Source organism: Lingula anatina, chromosome 2 (genome assembly GCF_051362555.1).
Source record: "Lingula anatina isolate TDL-2025a chromosome 2, LinAna3.0, whole genome shotgun sequence".
NCBI lineage: Eukaryota > Metazoa > Brachiopoda > Lingulata > Lingulida > Lingulidae > Lingula > Lingula anatina.
The window spans coordinates 44,273,777-44,299,499 of NC_141768.1; the positions used below are offsets into that span (position 1 = coordinate 44,273,777).

General features: G+C 34.1%; 1 protein-coding gene across 1 annotated transcript; it reads left to right on the forward strand.

Annotated features, from left to right (window-relative positions):
* Window positions 1-22: 22 nt before the first annotated feature.
* Window positions 23-25,444, forward strand: LOC106173742 (DNA polymerase delta subunit 2). Its single transcript, XM_013554972.2, has 10 exons — window positions 23-374; window positions 1,008-1,129; window positions 1,590-1,713; window positions 1,960-2,080; window positions 2,548-2,743; window positions 3,337-3,417; window positions 3,752-3,909; window positions 4,669-4,796; window positions 15,926-16,027; window positions 23,479-25,444. Exons 1-10 carry the CDS (start codon window positions 152-154, stop codon window positions 23,634-23,636), a joined length of 1,413 nt encoding a protein of 470 aa, XP_013410426.2. The 5' UTR covers window positions 23-151; the 3' UTR covers window positions 23,637-25,444.
* Window positions 25,445-25,723: the final 279 nt, after the last annotated feature.

Below are 25,723 nucleotides of genomic sequence, written 5' to 3' on the forward strand. Positions count from 1 at the left end.
TGATGTGAAGTTGTACTTGGGACTAATCAGATTCATTTCCCCGCCATTTTTGCCAAGGAAAAACATGGCAGAGGGTATGAACAGTGCTAGTACAAACAATTGATATTTTCATAACGTTTCGGACAGGCAAAGACTTAATTAGTTATACAATATGCTGATCAACGTGTCCAAGGCGGAACAAAAAGCGGGAATGTTACTCTCAGACCCTTCTGCCGAGTCTGCTGTGTTCCCACGATTGTCAACAGCGTATGAAAACCATTCCGAAAGGTTCTTGCTGAAAGAAAAGAACTTCACCAGACAATTTGCTCATTTATACGCCGAGAGGTTGAGTACACTCAGAACACAGCTTGAACAAAGAGCATTAAGAAAATGGGGTAAGTCAGTGGAGACTTTATCTTGGTGTTTTTTTTCTTTATCCAATAGATCAAGCGCTCCTCTCTAGTTAAAAACACTAATGGTATTGTCTTATCACCTTAAAGATAACTGGTGGCTATATTAACCTGCTAACTGATAATATTAATTCATTTATTGATCAGTAATTCATGTCAATGTTTTACATTTTATATATGTATGTATTATCTTCAATGTATCGAGGAATGATATAGGAATGTTTTGCTATTGAATTGAATTGTCAGGTCAGGAATAAAAACTATATCAGTCTTATTTACAATTTGTGATGCAATATGTGCTTATGTATGAGAGATATATGTGCACACTGCTGTTAAATGATGATCTTTAATAGAGTGGTAAAGCATGAAACTGAATGGACAGCTGGATCATCTTCAGTACTTTTTCAGTAACCCCCCCCCCCCCCCCCCCCCCCCCCACACACACACAGGCACATATGCAGCCCTCATATCCCTTTGATTTTCAGTGACTTGGGGGGGGGGGGTCTGCAAAAGTGCCAAACCTTTTGCTTGCCTCTTACCTCCTTAAAGTCTGTCTATGTAAGGTACATTGTTTTTTATGTATCGCCCATTGTTTCATTTGAATGTACATTTTCTCAGGTAAGGACACACCAATTAAACAACTTTATCAACTCCAAGCTGATGAGAAGGTCGCTGTCATAGGAACGCTCTTCAAACACATGGAACTAAGACCAAGTATACTCAAAGAGATCAGTGAGGAGGTAAGAACTGGCGTAACAGAAGTAGTGCATGTGCATGCGTGCCTGTGTGCATGTTTGTGTGTTGACAACTCGAGTAAATTGTTGACTCTTGCCTATTTTATGATGAAATTAATTGCTGACTTTTGTCATCAATGTATTTTATGATGAAAACATTAATGTAACTTTAATATTTGTTTTGGATTTGGGAGGAAAAGATTCATAGATATGATTGCACAACCCCTTTTAAACTAATTAACCGTGCCAAATATAAAGATATAAGAAGATTTACTAAGATGTATGACTAAGAATTAACATAACATAAACTAAACAAATAATTATCCACTATGATGCATATGTTTTTTGACTTACAGTATATGTATCAACCTTGTTCAACATATCACAAGACAAATTCCATGTTGACTTTTTGTTTAGGAAGACAAAGGGATTGAATTGAGATTTCATTGTCAGTTTTCATTTCCAGAATGCCATGCTACCTCAGCCAGCTCGTAGTAGATATACTGATGATAAAGATGAGTTGATCCTTGAGGATGAGTTACAAAGGATACAGTTAAAGGGCTCTATTGATGTCCAGACCATGGTCACAGGTCTGTGTCCACTACAGAATAAGTGAAAAACCAAAAAAAAAAAAGATTTGATATTAACCTTACTGCTTTATGAGTCTGTAGAGAATGTTAGGCGCATGCTTTTGTGGGGGGGGATTGCAAAAAATTGCTAAGTGTCAGTTTGGTATTTGAATATTCATGCATTAATTAATTTTGTATATTGTGTATAAGAATATTTAATGAAATTTGAATGTAAATAACAAGTTGATTTTGTTGCGTACAATCTAGGTATAGTCATAGCTGTGTATGGCGTGGAACCTGATGAAGATCGTGGAAAGTTTCTGGTGGAGGACTATTGTTTCCTCGACATGGCTAGTTCTGTACCAAGGCCTGTGGTGGAACATCCTGTGTAAGTCAAGCTTAGTCTTGATCTACTCTCCAACTCCGAGAAAGATCAGGGGCTTGTGTCCATTGATGTTAATTTTTAGATCAAAATTTTGGTCTACATAAACTTAAGGTAGCTCTGTGGAAGTCATCTGAAATAAGTTTTTTTTTTTTTTTTTTTGCTTCTCTAGATATAATGCTAGAATGAATATATATTAATAAAAAATATAAAGGCCCCACACAATACTTTATCCACATTTTGGAGTTACCCATTACATGTTACATATGTAATTCACGTTATATTTTTGCTTGGTGTATACTGACATGAACAGATAGACCACAATGGTTTAAAGCCTAATATACCATGTTCTATGTATGCTCTACTACACTGCACTGCACAACACATTTTGCCTCTGTCCCCTAATGATTTCCTATTTCTCACTCATTCACTCACTCACTCATCATTTCATCAGTGCTTTTTATTTAAATTAGGTATGTTGCCATGGTATCAGGGTTGGACATTGGTGGCAAGTCCAGCAATTTGCTGAGTGTCCAGATGTTAGTGGACGTACTGACTGGTCAGTTGGGGGACGAGGGAGAACAGGAGACTTGTGCCAGTATCAGCAGACTTATTATAGCGGGGAATTCTCTCAGTCAAGAAACACAAGATAAGGAACAAGTAAAACAAGTAAGTCTGTCTGTCTGTGTTTATTTATTTATTTATTTATTTATTTATTTATTTATTTATTTATTTATTTATTTATTTATTAAAATCTATATTCCATTTTTTTTACAGTTGAGATTTCAGATCGACCTTGTTTTAGAGTAGATGGAGCCATTTTCACAAAAGAGTTTTTTGTCTGAAAGGTAGCTTAACTTTGAGACCAAAATATGTAGCCTACTTTGACCCTAGGATGATTAGTACATGTCAGATGAAATGAAATATCAGACCTCTTTTTACAAAAAAAAAAAAAAATGCAGCAAATGTAAAAGAGAATACTTAATTTGATTCATTGGACTACAACAAATTTACCCTGAATTGAAGTCGTCCAAGATTTTTGGTGTACATGTTTAAGACAATTATTTCTCTTACGTTCTTCTGAAAATACCCAAAATCCTTATTTATGTCTTCAAAGTATGTCAACCTTCTAAGACTAAAATTTAACATGTTTAACTCTTCCTGTCAAGCTGATTTTGAGTTTTTTTCTCAAAATATATCGTTATGTTTATAGCTTTGTTATAGTGCTGCATCGTACCTTTATTCTAATCTCAAAATTTCAGGCGAAATATCTGACCAAGAAAACAACTGCTGGTAGTGTTGATGCCGTTAAGAGTCTAGATGACATTCTGGTGCAATTAGCGGTGAGTCTATTTGATGTAATTCTTGGAATTTGCCTCTGGAACCTACATCACAAAAGAACAGTCTAAAGTTTTTCAGCTTAACAGACTACTGTAAAAAGCAAAATTTGCAACATTGGTCCACTGGCATATTTCATTTTTATTATCCCATCATAAATGTGGTTGACATACCTAAATACCCAATTCACAAGTTGGGCAAAATTGCTTTTTTTTTCCAAAGAAAACTCATTTGGCAGAAAATCCAGGATTAAATGCCTCTAATCTGAGCAATGGCTAGTACACCTGTCAAATGATCAGTTCTTGCCAGATCTTTCCTAATCAGCCTTTATTTTTTCAGTGCTCCATGAGCATTGACATTATGCCAGGGGAATTTGATCCGGCTAACCACATCCTACCACAACAACCACTACATCGCTGTATGTTCCCCCAGGCGGCCATGTTTCCATCTACACACTGCGTCACCAACCCATATGATTGCACCATAGAAGGAATAAGGTACTTAACCAATCCAAACAGTCTTTATTTTTGAAATTAGAAGAAATGAATGAATAACCAAACAGCTTTCTTAGCAATGAACTTGCTATTGATGCACACCCTTTTCATTTGACTTTGATTTGATTTGAATTTATTGATTAATTAATTAATTTATACATTTCTTTATTATTCCTATTCTGTGTAATTTGAAGCAGGATCCAAAAAAAAACCATAGCTGATAGCTCTATGGCATTCTTGCTACTGTGCTGCCATCTACTAGTTACCACAAACATTACAGTCATTTCTCTTGGAATTTTCTGGCTCATAAACTGCTTTCTTCAGACATTGTTTATAGTGTGTAGATAGAAAAGCCCACAACAAAGTTTTTGTCAGAATTTCTTCCAAAATCTGATAAATTGGTCTATGGCACAAGGTAATTATATTATGGAAAAGAAAAAAATTGTCTGTCCAGCATTATAGAAGACTATATATGTACTTACATCTATACAGACAAACATGTTTCAAGTGTGATATTGCTACCACCATGTTGTTCAACACGATATTGGACACACATTTCTAGCTCTGTTGTCGGGAGTACATTTACAAAATTAAACACGTATCTTATAACTAACAATAAAAATAGTACATTTTGGAAAGATGTAAGAGATTCTAATTGCACATTTTTGTGAATTTTTAAAAATTAATATGAGGATTTTTTTTTGAAAGATTCTTGGGCATGACCCCATCAAAATGTTACCCATTTGTTTCATCTTTTTATAGATTCCTCGGCACATCTGGTCAGAATGTTATGGACATCCATCGCTACAGCACTCTGGATGACCACTTGCAGATAATGGAGAATTGTTTGACCTGGGGTCACCTGGCCCCCACCGCTCCGGACACATTAGGTAAGCTGACACGTTGACAGCACTAATATTGGATGGGGAAATGGCAATTTATGGAACATTTAGTTTAATTGGTGGTTGGTTGTCACAAATACTGGGGGTGTATTAATTCCTGCTGTTGCAGTAAGTTATTGATTTCTTATTTGACTTAATACACTGTATTTAATGGTTTGTTAAAAATTTGTGATTATTTAGATCTATTTTACCCTTCTTTCTTTCTTTTTCTTTCTTTCTTTCTTTCTTTCTTTCTTAAAGGAGTGATTGAATGTGTTAGGATAATAAGATTGCCAAGCAACAGATTTTATTCTGTTTGTGTTATATAGGTCAGGCATGCATGGGATTATATACAATTTTAATGATGGTTTTTTTTTCTTTAATTTAAGTTGTAATATAACAGTGTGTCAGATGTAGATGATACTTCTGTCCAGGCTTTGAACAAAGATGATTATTGAAGGGATAATTTGTAATCTTGATGGTGATGATGATGAAAATAATAATGAATTATGATAGAATGATAATGATGCATAATACCCTGCTAGAGGAAGGGGGACAGTATGCCCCAAAATGCTGCAGGTGTACCTTATACCAATGAAGTATGGAAGGAGTAAAATATGATGATGATGATATTATTATAATATTTTCAAAATTTATTATTATTATCACGATCATTGTCATCATGATTATAAAAGAAGTGATACATGTGTTGAATAAAATCATGATGACTTTTCCAAATATAAGCATGATAAAAACTCAAAGCAACAGTTATGAAATAACTGATGATAAATTTTTTGGCATGTGATGAAAACAAACAAAAAAATAAACGGACGGAGAATGGTATGTGAGTCCTTTAATCGGTAAAAAACCAATGCTGGTGATTTGAATATTGCATGTCTTCAATCCTTGTAATTTTATCATTGGGCAGAATTCTGGAAATCCTGCTCAATTACTAAAAGATACAAGCTTGTTTATGGATTAAATTGAGGTTGTTAATTTGTTTTTTTGTGAGAAGCAGATGTTATGTCTTTTTGTCATGATTAAAGTTCCTGGAGATTTCTGATGTTATTTATTCATTTTATTTATTTATTTATTTTTTTATTGTTTTACTATTATTATTATTATTTTTTGTAATTATTTTGTATAATCAATATCTTTTCTGCCTTGAAATAAGTCTCAAGACTTCTCAAAAATGAAGGCCTCTTTTGCTGTCAGTATATTTCACATCAGTTATCCTTCTCGTATTTCATTTCTTGGCAACAAGTGTTATTTTTTAAATGTTTTCGAAGAATTTAGATAGCAGGGATGGAACTTTGTGGTTAAATGCATATTGAAAGACAAGCATTTCAATTGAAATGTGAAATATTAAGCTATTTGTCTGTAATTAGACCAGTATTGATTTAATTATTCACACAGATGTTTCTGTTAAGGTTTATACATTATTTATTGTGAGATGTGGTGTTTTTCAATAATTCTTTATTCCATTCTATTTACAAAGAATGCATTTTATAAGGCGATCATCAAAATTGCATGTAAATTTAACCATTTCATGTTAGAAAGTCAAAAGCTTGTTGAATATATTAAATTTAATTAAGAGTTTTTGAGGTGGATATATTTTTAAAATAGTGATGCACTGATATCGCAAACATGTCTTAATTAAGGGATGAGAGACATGATTTTCTATCTGAAGGTTTAGTTATTTGGCTTAATAGATTATACGATGGTCTAACATGAAAATCATTCTTGCATGAAATCACTTTAAAACATCTGCAATGAACCAAGTGTTTTTTGTAGGACACAATTCGTATCATCAATCAACAGTGCATCATTATTTAATTATTATTGATGTCAGTGGCCATTTCTAACTGCAATAAGCTGTAATTACACTACTACATGTATCAACTTGTTCTGGGCAGGACACATGAGCACAAATTATAAAATGTAAAAACACTAATTGTTCTTTTTAAAATAAATTGTATCTTTTAAATTGTTTGAACTATTTAAATGGTGCCACAGACATTTAAGCTTGGTGTGTAGATTAGGAGAACTTTGGCTTTGGTCACCCTTAGCAAAATATCAGGCCTGCCTTAACCTCTTGTTGCAATTTGCGACAAATTTGCCAGAAGGGATTTTATTCTTTGATTTGAACTTTGATATATTTTTAGTGTTAGTTGGTATGGTCTGAAAAATTGGCATAAAATGTTTCTGCTGATTTGGAAAAACATATATATATACCTATGCAATTATATTACAGTGAATACTTACATGTGGGGTTCCCCTTTAGTTGCTTGAAATTTTCACAAGGATGGCAGCTATTTAGACTGATTTTTATATATTTTTTTTATTTATTTATGATTATTATTATTTTTTATTATTATTTATTTTTTGCATACTAATGGCTAGAGGCCCATTGTTTGTAGTTTTGTAGAGCAGTCTTCAACCCAATTTTGCAGGAGGTATCATCTCTTTAATTACTTTTTTGTATGGTTTCTTTACTGCTCGTCCACTGATCAAGAGAGAGGAGTATAGAACACTGCACTTAAATTAGGGATAAACCATTGAAAAAATAGGGTTAATCAGATAATCTGGAAATCACACAATGAGAGGAAAACCAGGAAATCTGTTTAAAGAAATAAAAAGATATAAAACCCATTTGAACTGTACACTATGACCATTTCCCTTGTACTCTTTACTGTGAATATTGATCACTCCTTAGTGAGGCTTGAACTTCAATTTATTTCCTGCTATCTGAGGAATGCAACTGTAACACGCAGACAATTTGCAAGCACTAAAATCTTTTGATCAAGAATTCAATCAAGGTGGCTTCAGGATGCTTCCATCATTCAAAAAAGGCTGAAATATCTTATGGCAGTGATAACTTATAAGAACCTAATAATCCTATCTCTGTAGAAAACATGCCCTAAAATATTAACAGCTTTTATCTGTTTTAGAGACCAATGTTTGTTTAGCTTATTCTGTTAGATTGAGAAAATTGACTCTTTTAGACACCCTGAGCTTCAGAGATAACTTGACACTAACCTCTTCACTATTAGCCTATCTTCATCGTGTCAAGTAACCTCTGACGAAAATAGTTTGACCTAGTTTATATAAGCCAATCGAATCCATGTTTCAAAAATTTTCACCAAAGTTTGGTGAAAACGCTGATTGGTTGACCGTCAATCGGCAATCCTCGGCTGATTCCGCAAGCTCCATACTAACAACATAGTTATTGTCGAGTGCGGAGACATCCGAGTAGTTCCGAGTGCATAACCGTACACAAAGAAAGCATGGAGTATATCGGAATTGAAACCAGAGCAGTTTGATGCCCTGCATAATTATCTACTGAGGGATGATGTATTTTGCGTGCTGCCCACAGGTTACGGCAAGTCCCTGATATTCAGCCTTATCTTTGATTGGTCCGGATTTGAACAAAGCGCGCTTTGACTCGTTCGCGTTCATTGGCTAGATCGTTCAATGAGTCATTGAGTGCGGGCTTTAAATTTGATTGGCGGGCGGCGGAGGCAATCGAATGTGGTCAGAGGTAACTTGACACGATGAAGATAGGCTATAGTGAAGAGGTTAGTGTCAAGTTATCTCTGAAGCTCAGGGTGCTTTTAGATAGCTTGAATGGATTTTATGGTTCACTGACATGCAGATCAAGTTTTCAAGTTTTTGTACGGCTGGGATGAACCTTGTATCTCAAGTTTGACACAAGTCATCGTGCCATTATGACCTGACAGGTCTAAACTGGTTGACTGCATTACCCAGTTTGGAGCTTTGTCAGATTAAATAATTAATTATCAGTTCTCATTTTAATGTCTAAAAAATGTCATTTCTGTTGTGTGATACTTTTATTTAGGGCGACTTGTTGTGACAAGTTCTTTGCATCTTAATCACAAATATCACAATTGATTTATTATGTACAGACACAGATGTGTCTGTACATATAGCCATCATCTGCGTCTGTCGGCGCCGTCGCCGTCGCCGTCGGCGCCGTCGCCGTGCACTTTTACCGATAACACGATAAGTGGAAAACTGTTTTTTCTTTTGGCTTGAAACTTACAGAACTGATGAATATTCGTAATACGCAGGTCAAGTTCAAAAATCAGCATGATCGGGTCACTTATAGGGAATTTATGCTGTTTTTTCACTTTTTTCAGCATATATGCAGCACCGATAACACAATAAGTGGAAAACCATTTTACCTTTTGGCTTGAAACTTATAGAACTGATGAATATTCATAATACGCAGGTCAAGTTCGAAAATCAGCGTGATTGGGTCATTTCTAGTGAATTTAGGCTATTTTTTCTCTTTTTTCAGCATATATGCAGCACCGATAACACCATAAATGGAAAACCATTTTACCTTTTGGCTTGAAACTTACAAAACTGATGAATATTCGAAATACGCAGGTCAAGTTTGAAAATCAGCATGATCGGGCCATTTTTAGGGATGTTATGCTGTTTTTTCACTTCTTTCAACATATATGTAACGCTAATAACACAATATAAGAAAAACAAATAGGCCAATTGTCATTATACTCACAGGAGTAGTCAAACTAACCAAAACGCAGGTTGAGTTCCAAAATCAGCATAATCGTGCCATTCTTTTAGAAGTTATGCTGTTTTTTCACATTTCCTCAGATTCAATTGTTAGGCATATTAACAGTCTCATTATTGAACTAATAAGATACGTAAAAGTGTTTGTTTGACATTTCCTGCATCTCAATAACATTGTTAGTTGATTATGTAAAAATGATGGTAAACTTGTTATTGTGTATTATGTTATAAAGCGTCAAAAATGGAAATAAACAAATATCATTGCAGTTTGTCAGATTCAATCATTTACTATATTCATTATCTCAGAATGGAGGAAATTGGACATTTAACACTGTTCTATTGATATTTTTCCCATCTCATCAATTTTCTTACTTGATCATATACAAATGGTAGAAAACTGTTTATTTTGTTTTATGTTAAAAAAGTGTTCTAAAAATGGAAGTAAACCCATTGCAGAACAGTGCTGTCTTGTTTCAGCATATATGCAGCACCGATAACACGATAAGTGGAAAATCATTTTACCTTTTGGTTTCAAACTTACAGAACTGATGAATATTCATAATACGCAGGTCAAGTTTGAAAATCAGTATGATTGGGTCATTTTTAGGGAAGTTATGCTGTTTTTCACTTTTTTCAGCATATATGCAACACTGATAACATGATAAGTGGAAAACCATTTTACCTTTTGGTTTGAAACTTGCAGAACTAATGAATATTCATAATACGCAGGTCAAGTTTGAAAATCAGCATCATCGGGTCATTTTTAGGGAAGTAATGCTGTTTTTTCACTTTTTTCAGCATGTACGCAACACCTTTGTGCTATATGATGGTACTGTATGGATGACAGTCTATAAAATTGTCCCTTGGGTGATCACTAATTAAATTAAGGTCTATAAAGTCACTTGCCTACTCATTAATTTTCAATTGGCTATTAAATGAGATTACATAAAACACTCCTTGAGATTTCCCTGTAAAGTCCCATAGGTTTAGCTCTCTTAACTGTGTCACAAAATTAGGATTTGGTGATAATTGTGCAGATAAATGGTGTTTAACATTGCAAATAAATTTACAACAAAAAGAATGTGTTATGCCAACATGCTATAGATGAATAACAGTGCTTTATTTTTCTCAAACTTGGTGGGGTTATTAATATCAAGTTAATACAGCTAGATTAAAAGTTTGAATAGCAGCTTTATTGGAATTTTTTACGTTTTATTTAAAATTTTTTTTAAAATTATTTTTCAAACACAAGCATCTTCAAGATGTGATTTTATACTCCCATCCACCAGAAGTGCTGTGCATTTTCTGTATTTTTGTATATAATTGTTATTTCTTCAGATTTAATTCTTAGGCATGTTAACAGTCTCATTATGGAACTAATAAGATATGTAAAAGTGTTGTTTTGACATTTTCTGCTTCTTAACAATATTGTTTGTTGATTATATAAAAATGACGGTAAACCTGTTATAATAATGTGCATTGTGTAATAAAGTATCATAAATGGAAAGGAACTCATCATTGCAGTTTGTCAGATTTAATCATTCACTATGTTCAGCATCTGCAAATGGAGCAAATTGGACATTGAAAATTGTTCTATTGCTATTTTTCCTATGTCAGCAATTTTCCTAGTTGAACATTTAAAAATGACAGTTTATTGATCATTTTGTTTTAAAAAAGGTGTTGAAAATGGAAAGAAAATCATTTCAGTACAGTTATCTCTTGTTTACATTTTGGCATTTTGAAAGTGTGACTCTGAACTTCCATGGCCTTGAAGACCTTCCCAAATCACATTTTCTGAATATTCATGATACTTTTATTTTTTTATAAAAAATTTGATGGTCATTATGCTGTTAAGTATTATGTTTTATTGCATGAAAGTTGAAGAAAACCCTATTTTGGACACTGCTGCCAGGATAGCAATTAAGGTAAAACCATGTTACTTACGATACTGAAACTTAGTGAAAAGTTTCATAAGACAGAAGTGCGCAGCTTGTGTTTGAAAACCAGTGTGATTGTTTTCTGTTTTGGAGGCAATGCAGGTTTATAGAGTGCTATACTGGCATTTTCAAGTTGTGACTTATCACTCCCATCTGCCAGGAGCCCTGTACTCTTACTTTGTAACATTTTCTGTATTTTGTTAAGTTACAAGAATGATTCTTAGGATTGACATACAGCCCAAAAAAAAAAAAATTAATAATATATAGTGATTATATATATATATATATATATATATATTAATGAGTTTAAGCATTTTTTTTTTTGTGTGTAATTTTCACTGTACCTCATTCTGGCATTTCCAAAGTTTAACTCTTATCAGCCTGACACCTTAGGGACTATTTCCAGACCCTATCACGCTAACTGTGGATCGATCTATCTCCATGGGAATTCTCGCTAAATTGCAATCAATGTTAGTGGCTTAGTTGTCTGTCACGCCTACTGAAACTGGCATGCCAGAATCCTAAGACTCTCAAACTGAAAGCAATTTAGTGAGAAACCCCTTGGAGTTGCATTGATCCTGTTAGATTGATCTAGGTATGGGAACTTAGTCTAATGCTTGATACACATTTTACTTTCATCCTATTCCAATGTTATGCAGAATAAGAATTTGATGTTGGCTATGCAGTTACAGTAAGCATAATACATTAGTTCATCAGAATTGACAGTATCCTATTTCCTGCGTTTTTATTTTCTGGTTTTTGTCTGTACATTTGACAGCTTTGCTGCCTTGTTTTTCTCATTGACACTGGGTTGACTGTTTGTCAGTGGATATTGTCCAGTAAACACACGGCTTAGGTTGGAAAAATGTTAACAAAGGTTTCTCAACAGAATCCAGTCCAGTTATGGGCCAATATTACCCAGATAATTTCCCCTCAAATCCATCCATGGCAAAGTACAAAAAATCCAAAATGGCTGCCAATGCATAGGGGTGTATATTTTAGTGAGCATATATCACGGTAACTTGCAAACTTGTGAGAGGTATCATTTCCAATGTTTAAAAGCATGGCCATTCATTTTAAAAAGTTTGGAAGTCATCAGAGGTCAAGGTCTCAAAAAAGGACCAAAATAACTTTAAATACAACATCAACTTTCTTTTTTTCAAAAACTTTTTTTTTTTGTTTTTCTGGCTCGTGTTGATAACTTCATACAAGGGACCCCCTATTTTAACTGAAATTTTGTCTATATATTGGACTAATATCTCAAATTTTGATGAAAATTTCAGGATAAGTAGCATGTTATTCAGGTAATCACAAATTATAACTTAATCTGGGTTGCCTGATATCTGTTGTCTCTTACTAGTATAGTAATTTCCAATCTTCCTAGTGTAGGTCTGTGCTCTTGGAGTGCTCTATACATTGCTGAAAAGTTTAGCCAAATCAAATTGTCTAAGACAAAGCAACATGAAAATGATGAGATTTTTAAATCTAAATGTATTTTTTACTTTCTTTCACTGGAATAGATAACCTGTTCAGGGCAAGTTTAAATTCAGATAAATCATGTACATGGATGTGGAAGTATTCTGTTTATTGGGTTCTCGTTAGCACATCATATTATATTTTTCAAGAAATCTTTAGCATAAACATCATTATGGGATGCCCTACAAGTATTTGAACCCAAACAAGTGATAACTTTCTAAGAAGTCCTGTCTTTCTTGGAAAAGATGAAGATATTGTGTTCTTTAATAGTTCTTTTTGAAGAAATGCCAAAAAGTAACACCTAAGGCAATCTATAGCTGAATATTGAATTTTTGACTCCACCACATATTAGACAATTAATTTCTATTTTGAGAATGATTGATGGGGGGGGGACTGATGTTGGGTTGCCCTAAGGCGAACCCTCTTCTATCAGTCCGTTACAGAGTTCAATCATATACGAGGATTTTGACACTTATGGCTGTGTATCTGGGCTTAGTTTGAACAAAATTACTGCTAAAATCATATGGCACATGCCAAGGTTATATACCAGCACAGAGAGAAAGATGGAGTAAATAGCACCAGTATCTAACAAGATTGCTGTGTAATATTGCTAACCCTGGTGGTCTGGTTGATCTGAGTGCAGATGGTTTATACTGATAATGGCCCGGACTTCATTCAGGATGGTGAGGTGATGGATTGTAATATATATCGTCAGTAGCTTGTTCTTCCTAGAGAACTTGAGATATAAAAACTTGAGATAGAACTTTAAGACTTTTACAGATTGACCATGAAATACTATAGTTTACTAAACCAGACAAACTTTTGGGTCTAAAAGTGTAAGACCAATATTCAGTTTAAAATTAGTTTGTGAAATGAGCCCCAGGGAGACTGTAAGATGATTCTCTCTCTCTCTCTCTCTCTCTCTCTCTCTCTCTCTCTCTCTCTCTCTCTCTCTCTCTCTCTCTCTCTCTCTCTCTCTCTCAAAATGATCATAATGCTATATGTAATTATTGCCATGATGGAAGGTTTGTGCTGATGATGTGGGAGGATAAAAGTAAAATACAAATGAAGAAATGATAGGGAACGGCAGTGAGTGCAAGGATACATTTGTCATGGATGTGTGTTATTAACTCTTATGGAAAAAAGTACTAGTATATTAATTAAATGAAGATGATAGCCTAGATAATGTATTTAAATTTCAGCATAGTCAGTCAGTCAGTATGACTTTGTGTTTCATTTAGAAAACACATGCTTTGGTCAACAGAGTAATTCTCTCTCTCTCTCTCTCTCTCTCTCTCTCTCATGTTGTCTTTTGCATCATTCCATGCTTGTCTATAGCTGTATATAACTTGTGAGCTGGTATTTGAGCCAACTAGCAATAGCCTAACTCTTTTGAGCAATTTGAAGAGATATATGAATATAGAAAACAATGATTGATGATGAGCATCCCAGGAGTGCTAGCTAAATGCTTTCCAATAACTTTAACTTTGTGACCTATTTAAGGAGCATATTGAAATGTCAACCAAGATTACTTGGCTTAAGTGTTTATATTTTTCACCAAAGAAAAAAAATTCTGTGATGAAAGTCACAAAATATTATTATTTGTCAAACAGCTCAGACTTAACAGAAATATCTTATGAAAAAAAAAAAGAAAAAAAATGTATATATATTGTGATGTGCTTGGTGTGAAATTAGCATGTGCCACAATTGTATGCATTTTTATTAGAAATCTCAGTACTAGTTACTCCTTTTATTGCACCCAACTTTGTGTACACTCACACCTGAATGAGATACGCTCAGTTGGCCAAATATATATATTGATGGTGGACAATGTCTTGTCTTGATTAAAGTCAAGTCTCATAGCACCTGTTGTATCTCCCCGGACACCTGCACACAATTTGCTATTGCAGTAGGGGGAGTTTCAATGAACAAGGGTAAATTATATCTTAAATTATGGTTTCATATTATGAGGGAGAGACTGCATCCACATCTGATTAAGCAATTTCATTGCAAATGGTGGATCATTTTAGTTCATGATTATACGACAGCAATTGCAAACTCGTTAATGGGCAGAAGCTGTCTGTGATCTTCTGTTTTCACTGGACTGGTAATGTGGATTGATAATTGATTGAGCTTTGAGAAATGAGACGATGACAATTAGGACATCAAATAGGCATCTGGATACTTATTGTACATTTTTTCCTCGTTTTGTGGTTTGCTAGTTTGAAATTGTGTAGAATTTATCCACCATAATTTCTCTTTCATTCTAGACCTGGCAGATTAGTACTGAATTGAACTTGTAGAAATGATTGTGAACGCTACAGGAGGAGTTATTTCCATTGATTTAAGGCCTTATTCAAAAGCAATAGGAATCTTCAGTGTAACTTTTCTCTCTAGGTCTTTTAGTCTAAAAAGCTCCGTTTCTGATTTTGGGAAGTGCTTGTGAATATTTTAACTAATAAAAATCTGTAAACAGGAAAAGTGAACTTCAAATTAAAGTGTGTGTGGGTGTGTCTTACAGCAGGCTTATTCAAATAAAAAAAGATAAAGATCAGCAACCAGAGTGCAAGTTGTTAAATTCCAGAAAACTTCAGCAGTATGATCGAATGATGTAGCTATGTTGAACTTTATACATGTATTATGGGAGGTAAACCATAATAAGACTCCTGACGTTTGCTACTGGTAATTGAATAATAAAAATGGCTTAAAACTAGTTAAAGATTTTTCAAAGTTACTAGTCTGTTCCATTAAGCTAAAATTTTAGCAAATTTAGATGACTTAACCCTTTTATTATCTTCATCCCAGGACTAGTACATTTTGGTTTAGATTTATAGTTTTCTGGAGCTATTAGTCCAAATGACCATTGAGCTGAAAAGTTAAAGGGGCATACTCTCGCTTGGGCCTCATTTATAAAGAAAATTTCCAGTTTTGACTTGGAGTCATGGATTAGAGACTAGACTGCCCAATTAATGACTTGGAACCACAATTTAGGATTTTGGTAGTATCACCACTGACTCTGCACAATCTTGTCAATAGCTGTATTTTAATATTCCTTCTTAAAGTGTGCTACTTCTCTCTAGTAAATGTATACATATATACATTTACTAGAGAGAAGTAAATGTATACATATATATGCGTATATTTATATAATTTCTTGTTTTTCAGGTTGTTACCCCTATTATTCTAATGACCCCTTCATCATAACGCAAAGCCCTCATGTTTACTTCACCGGAAATATGCCCAAGTTTGATACCAAGGTTGTCAAAGGTATGGTTGCAATTTGATTTTTTTGGGTATTTTAAAATTCTGTATTGATTATTTGATGGTTTGATCTTTAGTTTTTGTGTTTGATGATTTATTTATACATTCAGTCATTAATATATTGTTAGATTCGTTTCTTAGCACACACAAGCACACACGTACATACAAAATACAGAAATGCTATTTCAAATTCTCTATACAGCCCTCTTTAGCATACATCGAGTGTAAAATTGTGAAGTCACCTCTGCAACAAAATGTGTTCTGTAACCCATTGAATATTGAAATAGAAACACTTTGTATATTTTTTTTTTTTTATTTGATAAAGCAGATAGTTCTATCATTTTGAATTGCTTTTGGGTATTGCAGCTGTTATTATGCAGATCATATGTTTTATTTCCAATTTTGAGAATTTGTATAGTAATTACAGACCGGATTGGAACAAAATTGACTAATATTTTTCTGAGAACAATCTTTTTTTGTTAATGCACAGAAAGAAATAATTATATAAATTCTGTAAAGCAATCACGGACTATGGTAGATTGATGAATCTTTCAAAAGAAGAAAAAAACAAGGTAATGTAATAAGAGGGATTTTTAATTTATAAGTTAACACCTTGAAGTACCAATGGTTTGTTTGGATATTGTGTCTGTTCTCCACATAAAGCATATATTACAGGTATTGATTCATTACCTTGGCTTCTCTCTACAAGTCCAGTGATGCTTTGCATTTCTATGATTTGTTTCATTTCTCCCTAATTCAGCACAGATAAAAATTTTCTGGTATCTTATGTATCTGGTGGCACAAAATTGGTATCCTATAATGACTTTTAGCATCTGAAATGTAGTATGGGCATGTACAGTCAGTATTAATATCTTAATGGAATGCTGCTGCCCTTTTAAGCTAACTCAGTGATTTACTGTATTATTCCCCTGATCAAAAAGTAGCACTATCATCTTCCATGAAAATGCGAGGAATGAGACCATTTCTTTGGTCTTAGTCAAATTCTGAAAAAAATATACATGGTTACTCAAAGTTATGGGTGATGGCCTTTAAAAAGGGCATTTTGTCCAAGTACTGTCCAGAGAATTCCCAATAGTAGTCCCTATAATAGTATGCTGTTCTCATAAAAATGGTTACTTTGCCTCTCACTGCTAAGCTTTTCTGAAAATGGCTACAAAAAGAAGCCTAATTGCATAGAATTGCTACATGATCTACTTTAATGTCCGTAATTTCCTTTCCATCAGCCCACCCTTTAGATCTTGCGGTCAAGTGTAATGTTTTGAAGCTCTGGGAATTCCTGTCATCTCTTTCCCCTATGGAACCCCTCAGGTTAGCGAAACATGAAAGATTTTTCAGTAATATTGTGTAGCGTTTTTTTTTTTTTTTTTTCTAGGCTATATGTCTTTGTCACAATCCTCAAGGTTATTATTGAAGGCCATTTTTAGGGACTTGTTGAGATCAGACATTGAGGAGATTGTATGGTGTTGGAAGTTTGTCATATCTTTCTTTTGTTCTTGAAAGATCAATAATCATCTTTTTTTTTTTTAAAAAATATGTACTTTCATCTGCAAAAGTTCTTGATCTAAGGAGGTTAAATGATTTTTTTTTTTTTTTTTTTTGACAATATGCCAGCTCTATCGCCAGAAATGCTTATCTGAATATTTCCAGGAAAACTACCATTAAAGACTCATGAATCTTTTTAAAAATGGTTTAGTCCAGGATTAGGTGCACAAGAGCATGAAGGTTTTAATTTCTGTGATCTGTTTTGCATAGATTCTTCTCAGATATAATTGGTTTAATATTAATTATGGAGTTCACTTTTTTATGGCATTTTTTTGATAAATTTTTCTGACATCTGTGGTTGTTGCCAAGTACATGGCACGCACACATACACCTACTCATTTACACCATTTTTTCTACTTCACCTATGCTGAGTGAACAGTTACAAAAATACCCATGTAATTTTTAGCAGGGGGCATAAATTGTAATATTTAAAAAATGATTGATGGTTGCCTGTCTCTTTACACAGTAGCACTAATAAAAAAAAAGAATAAGAAGATTTAAACCACATGACCTGCTCTGATAAGGTATCGATGAAGAACTGCAAAATGAAACCATTCATCAAAGATAGCATCATAATTTTATGATTGAACCTATCGTTTTTCAGATATGTTCATTCGATGCAAAATGAATTGAAATAACAAAGAAAATCATTTCTAGTTATCAAGTTATATCATATAACTGGGTGCTATTTGCACAATCCAGTTTCTGACCTTCATTCAAACGTAGGGATCAAATATGCCCATAATTTCATATTACGCAGAAAATGGGGGAATTGCTTCTGTACAGTGAAACTTACTGCATACTAAAGATCTATGTTTGAATGTGTTATTGACAGTAGTATAAGGGTTCATTCCCAATGAATCTATTGTTCTATGTAGATCAATCCAACTCTGCAGGGACTCTCACTGAATGCAATCCGAAAAACCCATGATTATACAAGTGTATTGGAGACAAGAAAAGACGTTTCATTGCATTAATCTGAATGCATTCAGTGAGAGTTCCTACCAGGCTGGAATGATCCACGTAGAGTGATACCTTCATTGAGAATGGGACCTAAATCCTGAAACATGATGTTTTATGACTGTGGTGATATATGCTTTATTCAGCTTCAGGGGTGTTTTTCAGTGAAATGTGAGTACTTTCTCTCTGAACGTACTACACTGCCAGCCTCTCACAATATATATGCCTCGAACACCTCTAGCTGACACTCGCAATGTTCTGGCACATATCGCTCGGGTTAAAATGTACAAATACAAAATATTTGTCACTTTATAAAATGTAGAATGTGTGTAAATGCGTTGGCGCCCATGGTGTTGTCAGCACGCGGAGCCTTGAATGGGATTGTAGAGGTTTTACAAAGGGGGGATAGCAATCAAGTGTTCACTTCCTGACTTTACAAATTAATGTGTGTCATTAAAGACTATCTAAACACAGCTTGATACACAAATCACAAGCTCTAGAATTCTTGTTAGACCAGCCTATAATATTAAAGCTGGACAAAGACACTAACTTTTAATAGACATTTTAATGGATTGAATTAGATTAAAGAAATCAATTAATAGAAGGTTTTGCAGAATGCTTATTCTGATTTTCCGAGATATTCCGAGTCCCTTTTTTTGTCATGAAAGCTAACAATGCAATTATGCTGTCACAAAATCAATAATGTTGTTTAACACTTGATTTTGGAGTTTATTAACCTTCACCTGTCAACATATAGGGGAAAGTGTGGGTGTAAAACACTCCGTTCAATTATGAAACCATCTGTTATAAGGATTTCCCTCTGTGCACTTAAAATACACTGGGGAAAAGCAACACGCTGGAATACATGGCAACATGGACTAATTTTCAACAGCACATTTGAGTAAATGCTTGACTATCACCGAGTCTGTGATGGAAAAAAAATGGAAAATGAACCAGATCACAAAAGTCTAAATCTACTTGATTGCCATCTGTCTTGTTTATACAAGGTTCAATATATCACACTCTATACAAACCGGGGCAACAACAGAGAATTTCCTTAAGCCCCTTTTATACTGGTTAATGTCCTTTCTGCGTCCTGGAGTACAGCCCTGTTTGAGAATAAAAAAATAATAATACCATGAGTGTGGACAACTGGCCTGTCATTTGGCATTCATTCTTGGTCACTTTGGGTCATTAAAAATGAGAAATTAAATGTTTTCTTCACTAGTAGGTTACATTGAAATGAAAATTACGCACAAGTAGGTTACATTGAAATGAAAATTACATCTCAAACTTCTGAGTTAAAATAAAATAAAATAAAATACCCAGCAGTCAGCTGTTTTGATGACAGTGGCAGTGCACATGAGCACATCTGATATCAGTCCATTCAGATCAACGTTAGCTACTATGGGATTGAATCTACTTATTAATAAGCATATATATTGTGTGATATGGGTCAGATTGAATTCAAAATATTATGCAGGTATGAGATTTTTCCAGCTCTGGGCAGATTTCCGTCTCTTTTGGACCCAAAAATATCATGGTCTATGTGTCCCCCTGGACCCCACGCTATAAAGTACAACTTTTTTAACAAATGGGATTCTCATCCCTGATTCTAATTGACAGTAAGAAATGTCTTTTTTCTCCATGCTTTTTTTTTTTTATAATATATCAGTTCACCCAAAAGTTACATAAGATGTATATTTGTTCTTTTTGTTTACCCTCATAAAGTAAAACCTACTTCTAAGAGATGTTGGGCTGTTTTTTGTGTTAGTCTCCCTTTTATGCAACCAGAAAAGCAATAAAAAAATTGTCATTATGAGAATATAAGGGCCACATGTTTCAATATCATGTTTCAATATCTGCTGAATAGGCTAAGTTTGCAAGAATAGGACTGCTTTCTTTTTTTAGGCTTGTCCATTGCTAAATGAGTGGTACTGTAATAAGAAAATCAGGTCAGCTTTTTTTATTTCTTGAAAAAGAATTGCACAGTTTCTTGGTTGCATAGATAGAAACTTCATGCTGCTTAATCAGAATAGTGAAATTGACATAACACAAAAGGAAAAAAATAATGAATCAGATGAAGTTTTCTCCCACCTTAAACCATGTGCTGTTGATATTAAGAAATTGTATTCAAGAGAAATTATGGTATGATTTCAGGAGATATTAATTTTCTGCAATCTTTTCTTGTTCATACAGTCAAAAAGTACATAGGCATTATTCAGGAGACGTCAGGCGTCAGTTAAGATAATAAAAGCCTACTCCGTCTAGCTTTGTTCCTGACATTCTAACCAGTGCTGGTATCATGTCAGATGAGGTAAATGTCAGCGAGGTTTATGTGAATCGTTTGTTAGTTTAATGCGGTTGAAAAGCCATCAAATATAATGGCGCTTGTTGTTGTAAACATTGAATGAGTTTCTCAGAAACACTATTATTAAAGAATGCGGTTTGTCGTGAGTGGATATTGATATCTAGATTATATGTTCTTCCTCTTGGCTTCTTGTCAAGGAAATTGTTGATACATATTCTTCATACAACATATTTAATACTTTGGTTATGATAAAAACACTCAAATCTATAACAAAGAAATGCATATGATGTGGTTTGTGTGTCCACATGTGCCGGTGATCCCCACCCCCCAACACAGCCCACCCACCCTCCACCCCACACCTTGCGTCTTTAAACCAGTGAAGCTTTAGTCTCTATATACCTGGTCTGTTTTTTTTTTTTTTTTCTTCTTCTTTTAACACCACATCTACAAATTTTTTATTATAATGCTTTTTTGTTGAATACTGGTACTTAACACTGTAAGTTATTATGATACCACTGTCTTTTATAAATTAACTAAATTTGTAAAAATGAACTGATACCCATGTTGTGTAGATTATGTAAAGGTTTGCTTTGATGATTTATGTCCTATACAATTATTTGCATCATTAGACAATTCTTTTCATCATCAAAGCTATTAAACATTAAAAGATTTCATTGCACTCTCACCTTTTCACTGTACAAAATGAATGCCAGGGAGATAACTGTCCAAATTAATTGCTGTAATGTTTTTCAAAGAAACAGGTGGTTTAACTTTTTCCCAGAATGCTGGCTGCCAGTCTCTTTACCTAGACAGTGTTCAAGTGCAATCACCTGTAATGGGTTTAGATTTGACTTTTTTTTAAATATTGGTATAATGAAATATGTATACTCACTCTCTCTCTCCCTCCCTCCCTTCCACACACACACCCACCCACCAGGCAGGCATCTCTCCCACTCACACTCTATGCCGATTCCATGTTTTGTCTGATGTTTATTAAGATCATTAGAAATTATACTTTCATAGCAAGCTATTTCAAGGTACTGTTTGAATAGAAACTCAGGAAGCCTAACAGTATTTTTAATCAAAAGAAAGGAAATGTGCAGTCACCTAGCTAGGGTAAGAAGCAGTTTTCCTGTTCTGGGAATATTCTGTATTTCCTGGATTTTTTTAAAGATGAAAGGCACCAGTTTAAGATGTTATGGTCAGACCAATGTGAAAAAGGGGGGGGGGGGGGGGGGGGAACTGACACTTGTGTGGTTTTCTGTTTTTGGTAACATTTTTCCTAATGCACACCAGAGAAAGGTGATATCAGTTTGAATAATATGTATAAATTTGTTATCCTCCTCCAAATCAAGATAAAACGGTTGTGTATAAGTAATCTATTAATTCCAATTTTGGATTTAATTTATTTCTTTTGATGCAACCATAAGGTATGAGAATCTTTGTCCCTTTTAAAGGTCATGTAGGTCTTTCCAGGAATTGGTAAAAATCAGGGTAGAAAAGGGCGAGATGAGAAGTAATAGCAGACTAAGCTGACAATTTGTCCATAGATAATTTTCTGGTTCTGTCGAATTGCAGTCTTTTTGCACAGCTGTACAAATGGCACTGTTTTGCACGCCAACTTTTTTTATTCAGTAGAGTGGTTATTGACCCAGATAAATTGGCCAATTGTTCCTTTTTTGTGATAGTTTTGTCTTTTTTGTACCACCAGCATGTAAACTCATGGGCGAAAGTTTTCACTTTCAGGGTTATGCCCATTTTCAGGATTTTTCATTAGTCATTTAGATTTTTTTTCATATGGTATAAATATGGTCATATGGTTTAAGATGTTTTTTAAGGAATCAGTTTTTACATCTTTTAGCCTTGTAAACTGGAGATACCTTGTTTTAGAAAGACACAACATGCCCATTTTTATGTCATAGAAAAAGATTTGATTGCTAATGCTATTCATACATACTGTAAACGATATACTGTATACAATCCTTAAGCCTAGATGACATTTGAAGTGTGATGCCCGTACGGTGCACATATACTGCCCATAATACCCTTTTTCGTGGTCTTCTGAGCGGAGGTAGATGGTGGCCGTGCGAAATTGCACGGAATCATACTGATTTAAGGCCATGTAATGTAGACATAGTGGACGTAGCCGGTAGCTCCTTATGATTTCAAAAAAAAATTATGCAGACAATTTCATCGCACGGCGCCCGTGTAAATGTAATCTAGGCTATAATGCAGCAAATGCAAAACCAAGACATTTATTTCCTGTATTAACTTATCAGACTGGTTCATGATACTGATGTACGAGTCAATATTAACTAACTGAAGTGATTTGTAACACTTAAATGTAATCAATCGGGGATATATTGTCTTATTTCAAGAACTCATAAACAGGAGAAGATAAAAAAACAGCTGTGATAAATGATTTTCCATTGCCAATTAGTTTATGCACCACACAGTTTATTTCAATTCACAGGATGTCAATATGTCACCTGATATCACCACTGGATATTTAAACAATTATTTTACTGATATGATTTGTACATTTGACAGCTTTTCTGCTTTGTATTTCTGCTTTGAATATATATATATATAAATAAAACAACATATCTTATATTCTTTGTAGGTCCAGCAGGACAGGAAATCACCCTGGTTACAATCCCTCGTTTTAGCACCACAAACACCTGCGTCCTTTTAAATCTCCGAACATTGGAGTGTCAGCCAATCAAATTTGAAGCCTCGTTTCCAACAGCCAGTCAAGAAAGCCCCGATGTTGACAAATGAATGTCCAAGCCATAGCAGAATTTCATGGAAAAAAGGTCATGGTTGTTAACAGTACAAGGTCAACGCTACATTTAGGTCCATTGTCAAGGTTGAATGTAGCCGTTCATCAGAAAAGCTGTGCTGTTGTTGAAGTGTTTTGGCAAACAGGGATGGAATCCTGTATGGTCTTCTAGAATTTCTATCAAAAACTCTTCTATATACTACAAGATAACAAATGAATGGTAGAAAATGAAAGGAGTTCATGATATTAAAGGTGTTTGTACTGGTCATTTTGAAGATTGGAAATGAACAAGAAATGAAAAAGATCTGTAATGGCTTCACCCTAAAGAAGATATGTACCAGAAAGCTAAATTATGTAAATGATGAATTGAATGAATCGATATATTCACTTTCTTCTAGTTATTTACTAACATTTTAGTGATAATGATCAGTTACTTTGGAACAAATTATACATGAAATACTGTTTCACTCTTGTCACAAGACTAGCAACAGACTGACTGTTGTTTCATAAATATTTTGTTCCTATTTAAGTGATTATTATCACTTTAAAACATTAATAAACAGAACTCTTTGGGACCAGGAAACATGTAACGTATAATGACTTATACTTGATTTCTTGGTTCAGTTTTATTATTATTATTATTATTATTATTATTATTATTATTATTATTTTAATGTTATGTATGCTCATCTCTACAGCCAAAGCACACCACTGCAGGTTCTGCAAAGGATATGAAGATGTAAATTTATTGCGTGGGTAGAGAGGTGTCGGATTATTGATAAAAATGTAGAAATATCTTGTTACTTTTGTAAGATTTTGCACCAGTATGTTATTTTACAATCCTAATGTATGTTAGAACTTAATGTAATGTTGCAGTGCACAAGGGATATATATATATATATATATATATATATATATATATATATATATATATATATATATATATATATATAGTTATTACCACTTCTGCCAGGAATATTTTTGTTAGTTTGTCTGATAGCTAAAGTATGCAAACAGTAACAGACAGTTTTTGACGAAATTTTCAGGATAAGTCAGAAATTGGCAGACATAAATGTGATTACATTTTGATGATGACCCTTTAATTGTTTAATTAATTAATGGTAAATTATTAGTTAATTATTTGTCTTGGTTGAGGTCTCCACTCTTTTAATGCCTTTCTAGTTATTACCAATCTTATTACAACGCTTTCAGCGAGTCGATGTTACATGGCTTTCTCACCCTGACAGACATAAAAACCAAATCAACTGTATTACGGACAGAGTGCAGCCTGCACGACTAGACACTTTGGAAAATTGGCTATACATTTGTTCTACATTGCTCTGTTTATTCATTCACATTTATGCTCGTCTTCTGCTTCTGGTGACGATAATAGCCCATTATTGCCGCCAAATCCTCTGGGAATTGGTTGGGTTCGGGCAATTCGCGTTTATGTATGGACTCATTAATCTATGCGGTAGAGATCGAGGTAGATAAAAAATGTACTTATATTGACTGGTTATAAGACTGAGAATGTTGTGCAGATGCTGAATACTGATAATACGTAATTCTTCTGGTTTTCTCGCCCGAGATGAGAAACTGTTGCTATGTCAACTAATACAGAATCGACGCAGTTGTTTCCCGATGTTAAAAGATGGGATCTCTTCCTTGGACTGTAACATTTCTCCACTGTTAGTGATATATTACAATGAGCAACTCGAAGAAAGATTGAAGCATATGTGCAAAATCTCTGATAGAGGGCACGTGCGTCTGCACGAGGGCGGGTTTAATAAAAAGTGTATGTTACAAATTGGTTCTTTTGTTATTCATTCGGTACCGAACAATCTTAACTGACAAAACAATTGTCTAAAAACTAAGTATCCATAACAACCATATTGTAGACTATTTTCACTTGATCAAATATCAGATCCGAAGTAATTTTCTTTACTAAAGTGAATATTTCGAGACGGCTATACGAGGTGAATAATGAGAGATGAGACTGATTGATCTTGAATGTGTCTGCCGATAGTTTTTAACAGATGGAAAAATGTAAAATTGCCTTGATCTGTAATTACTTAGGTATTTCAAC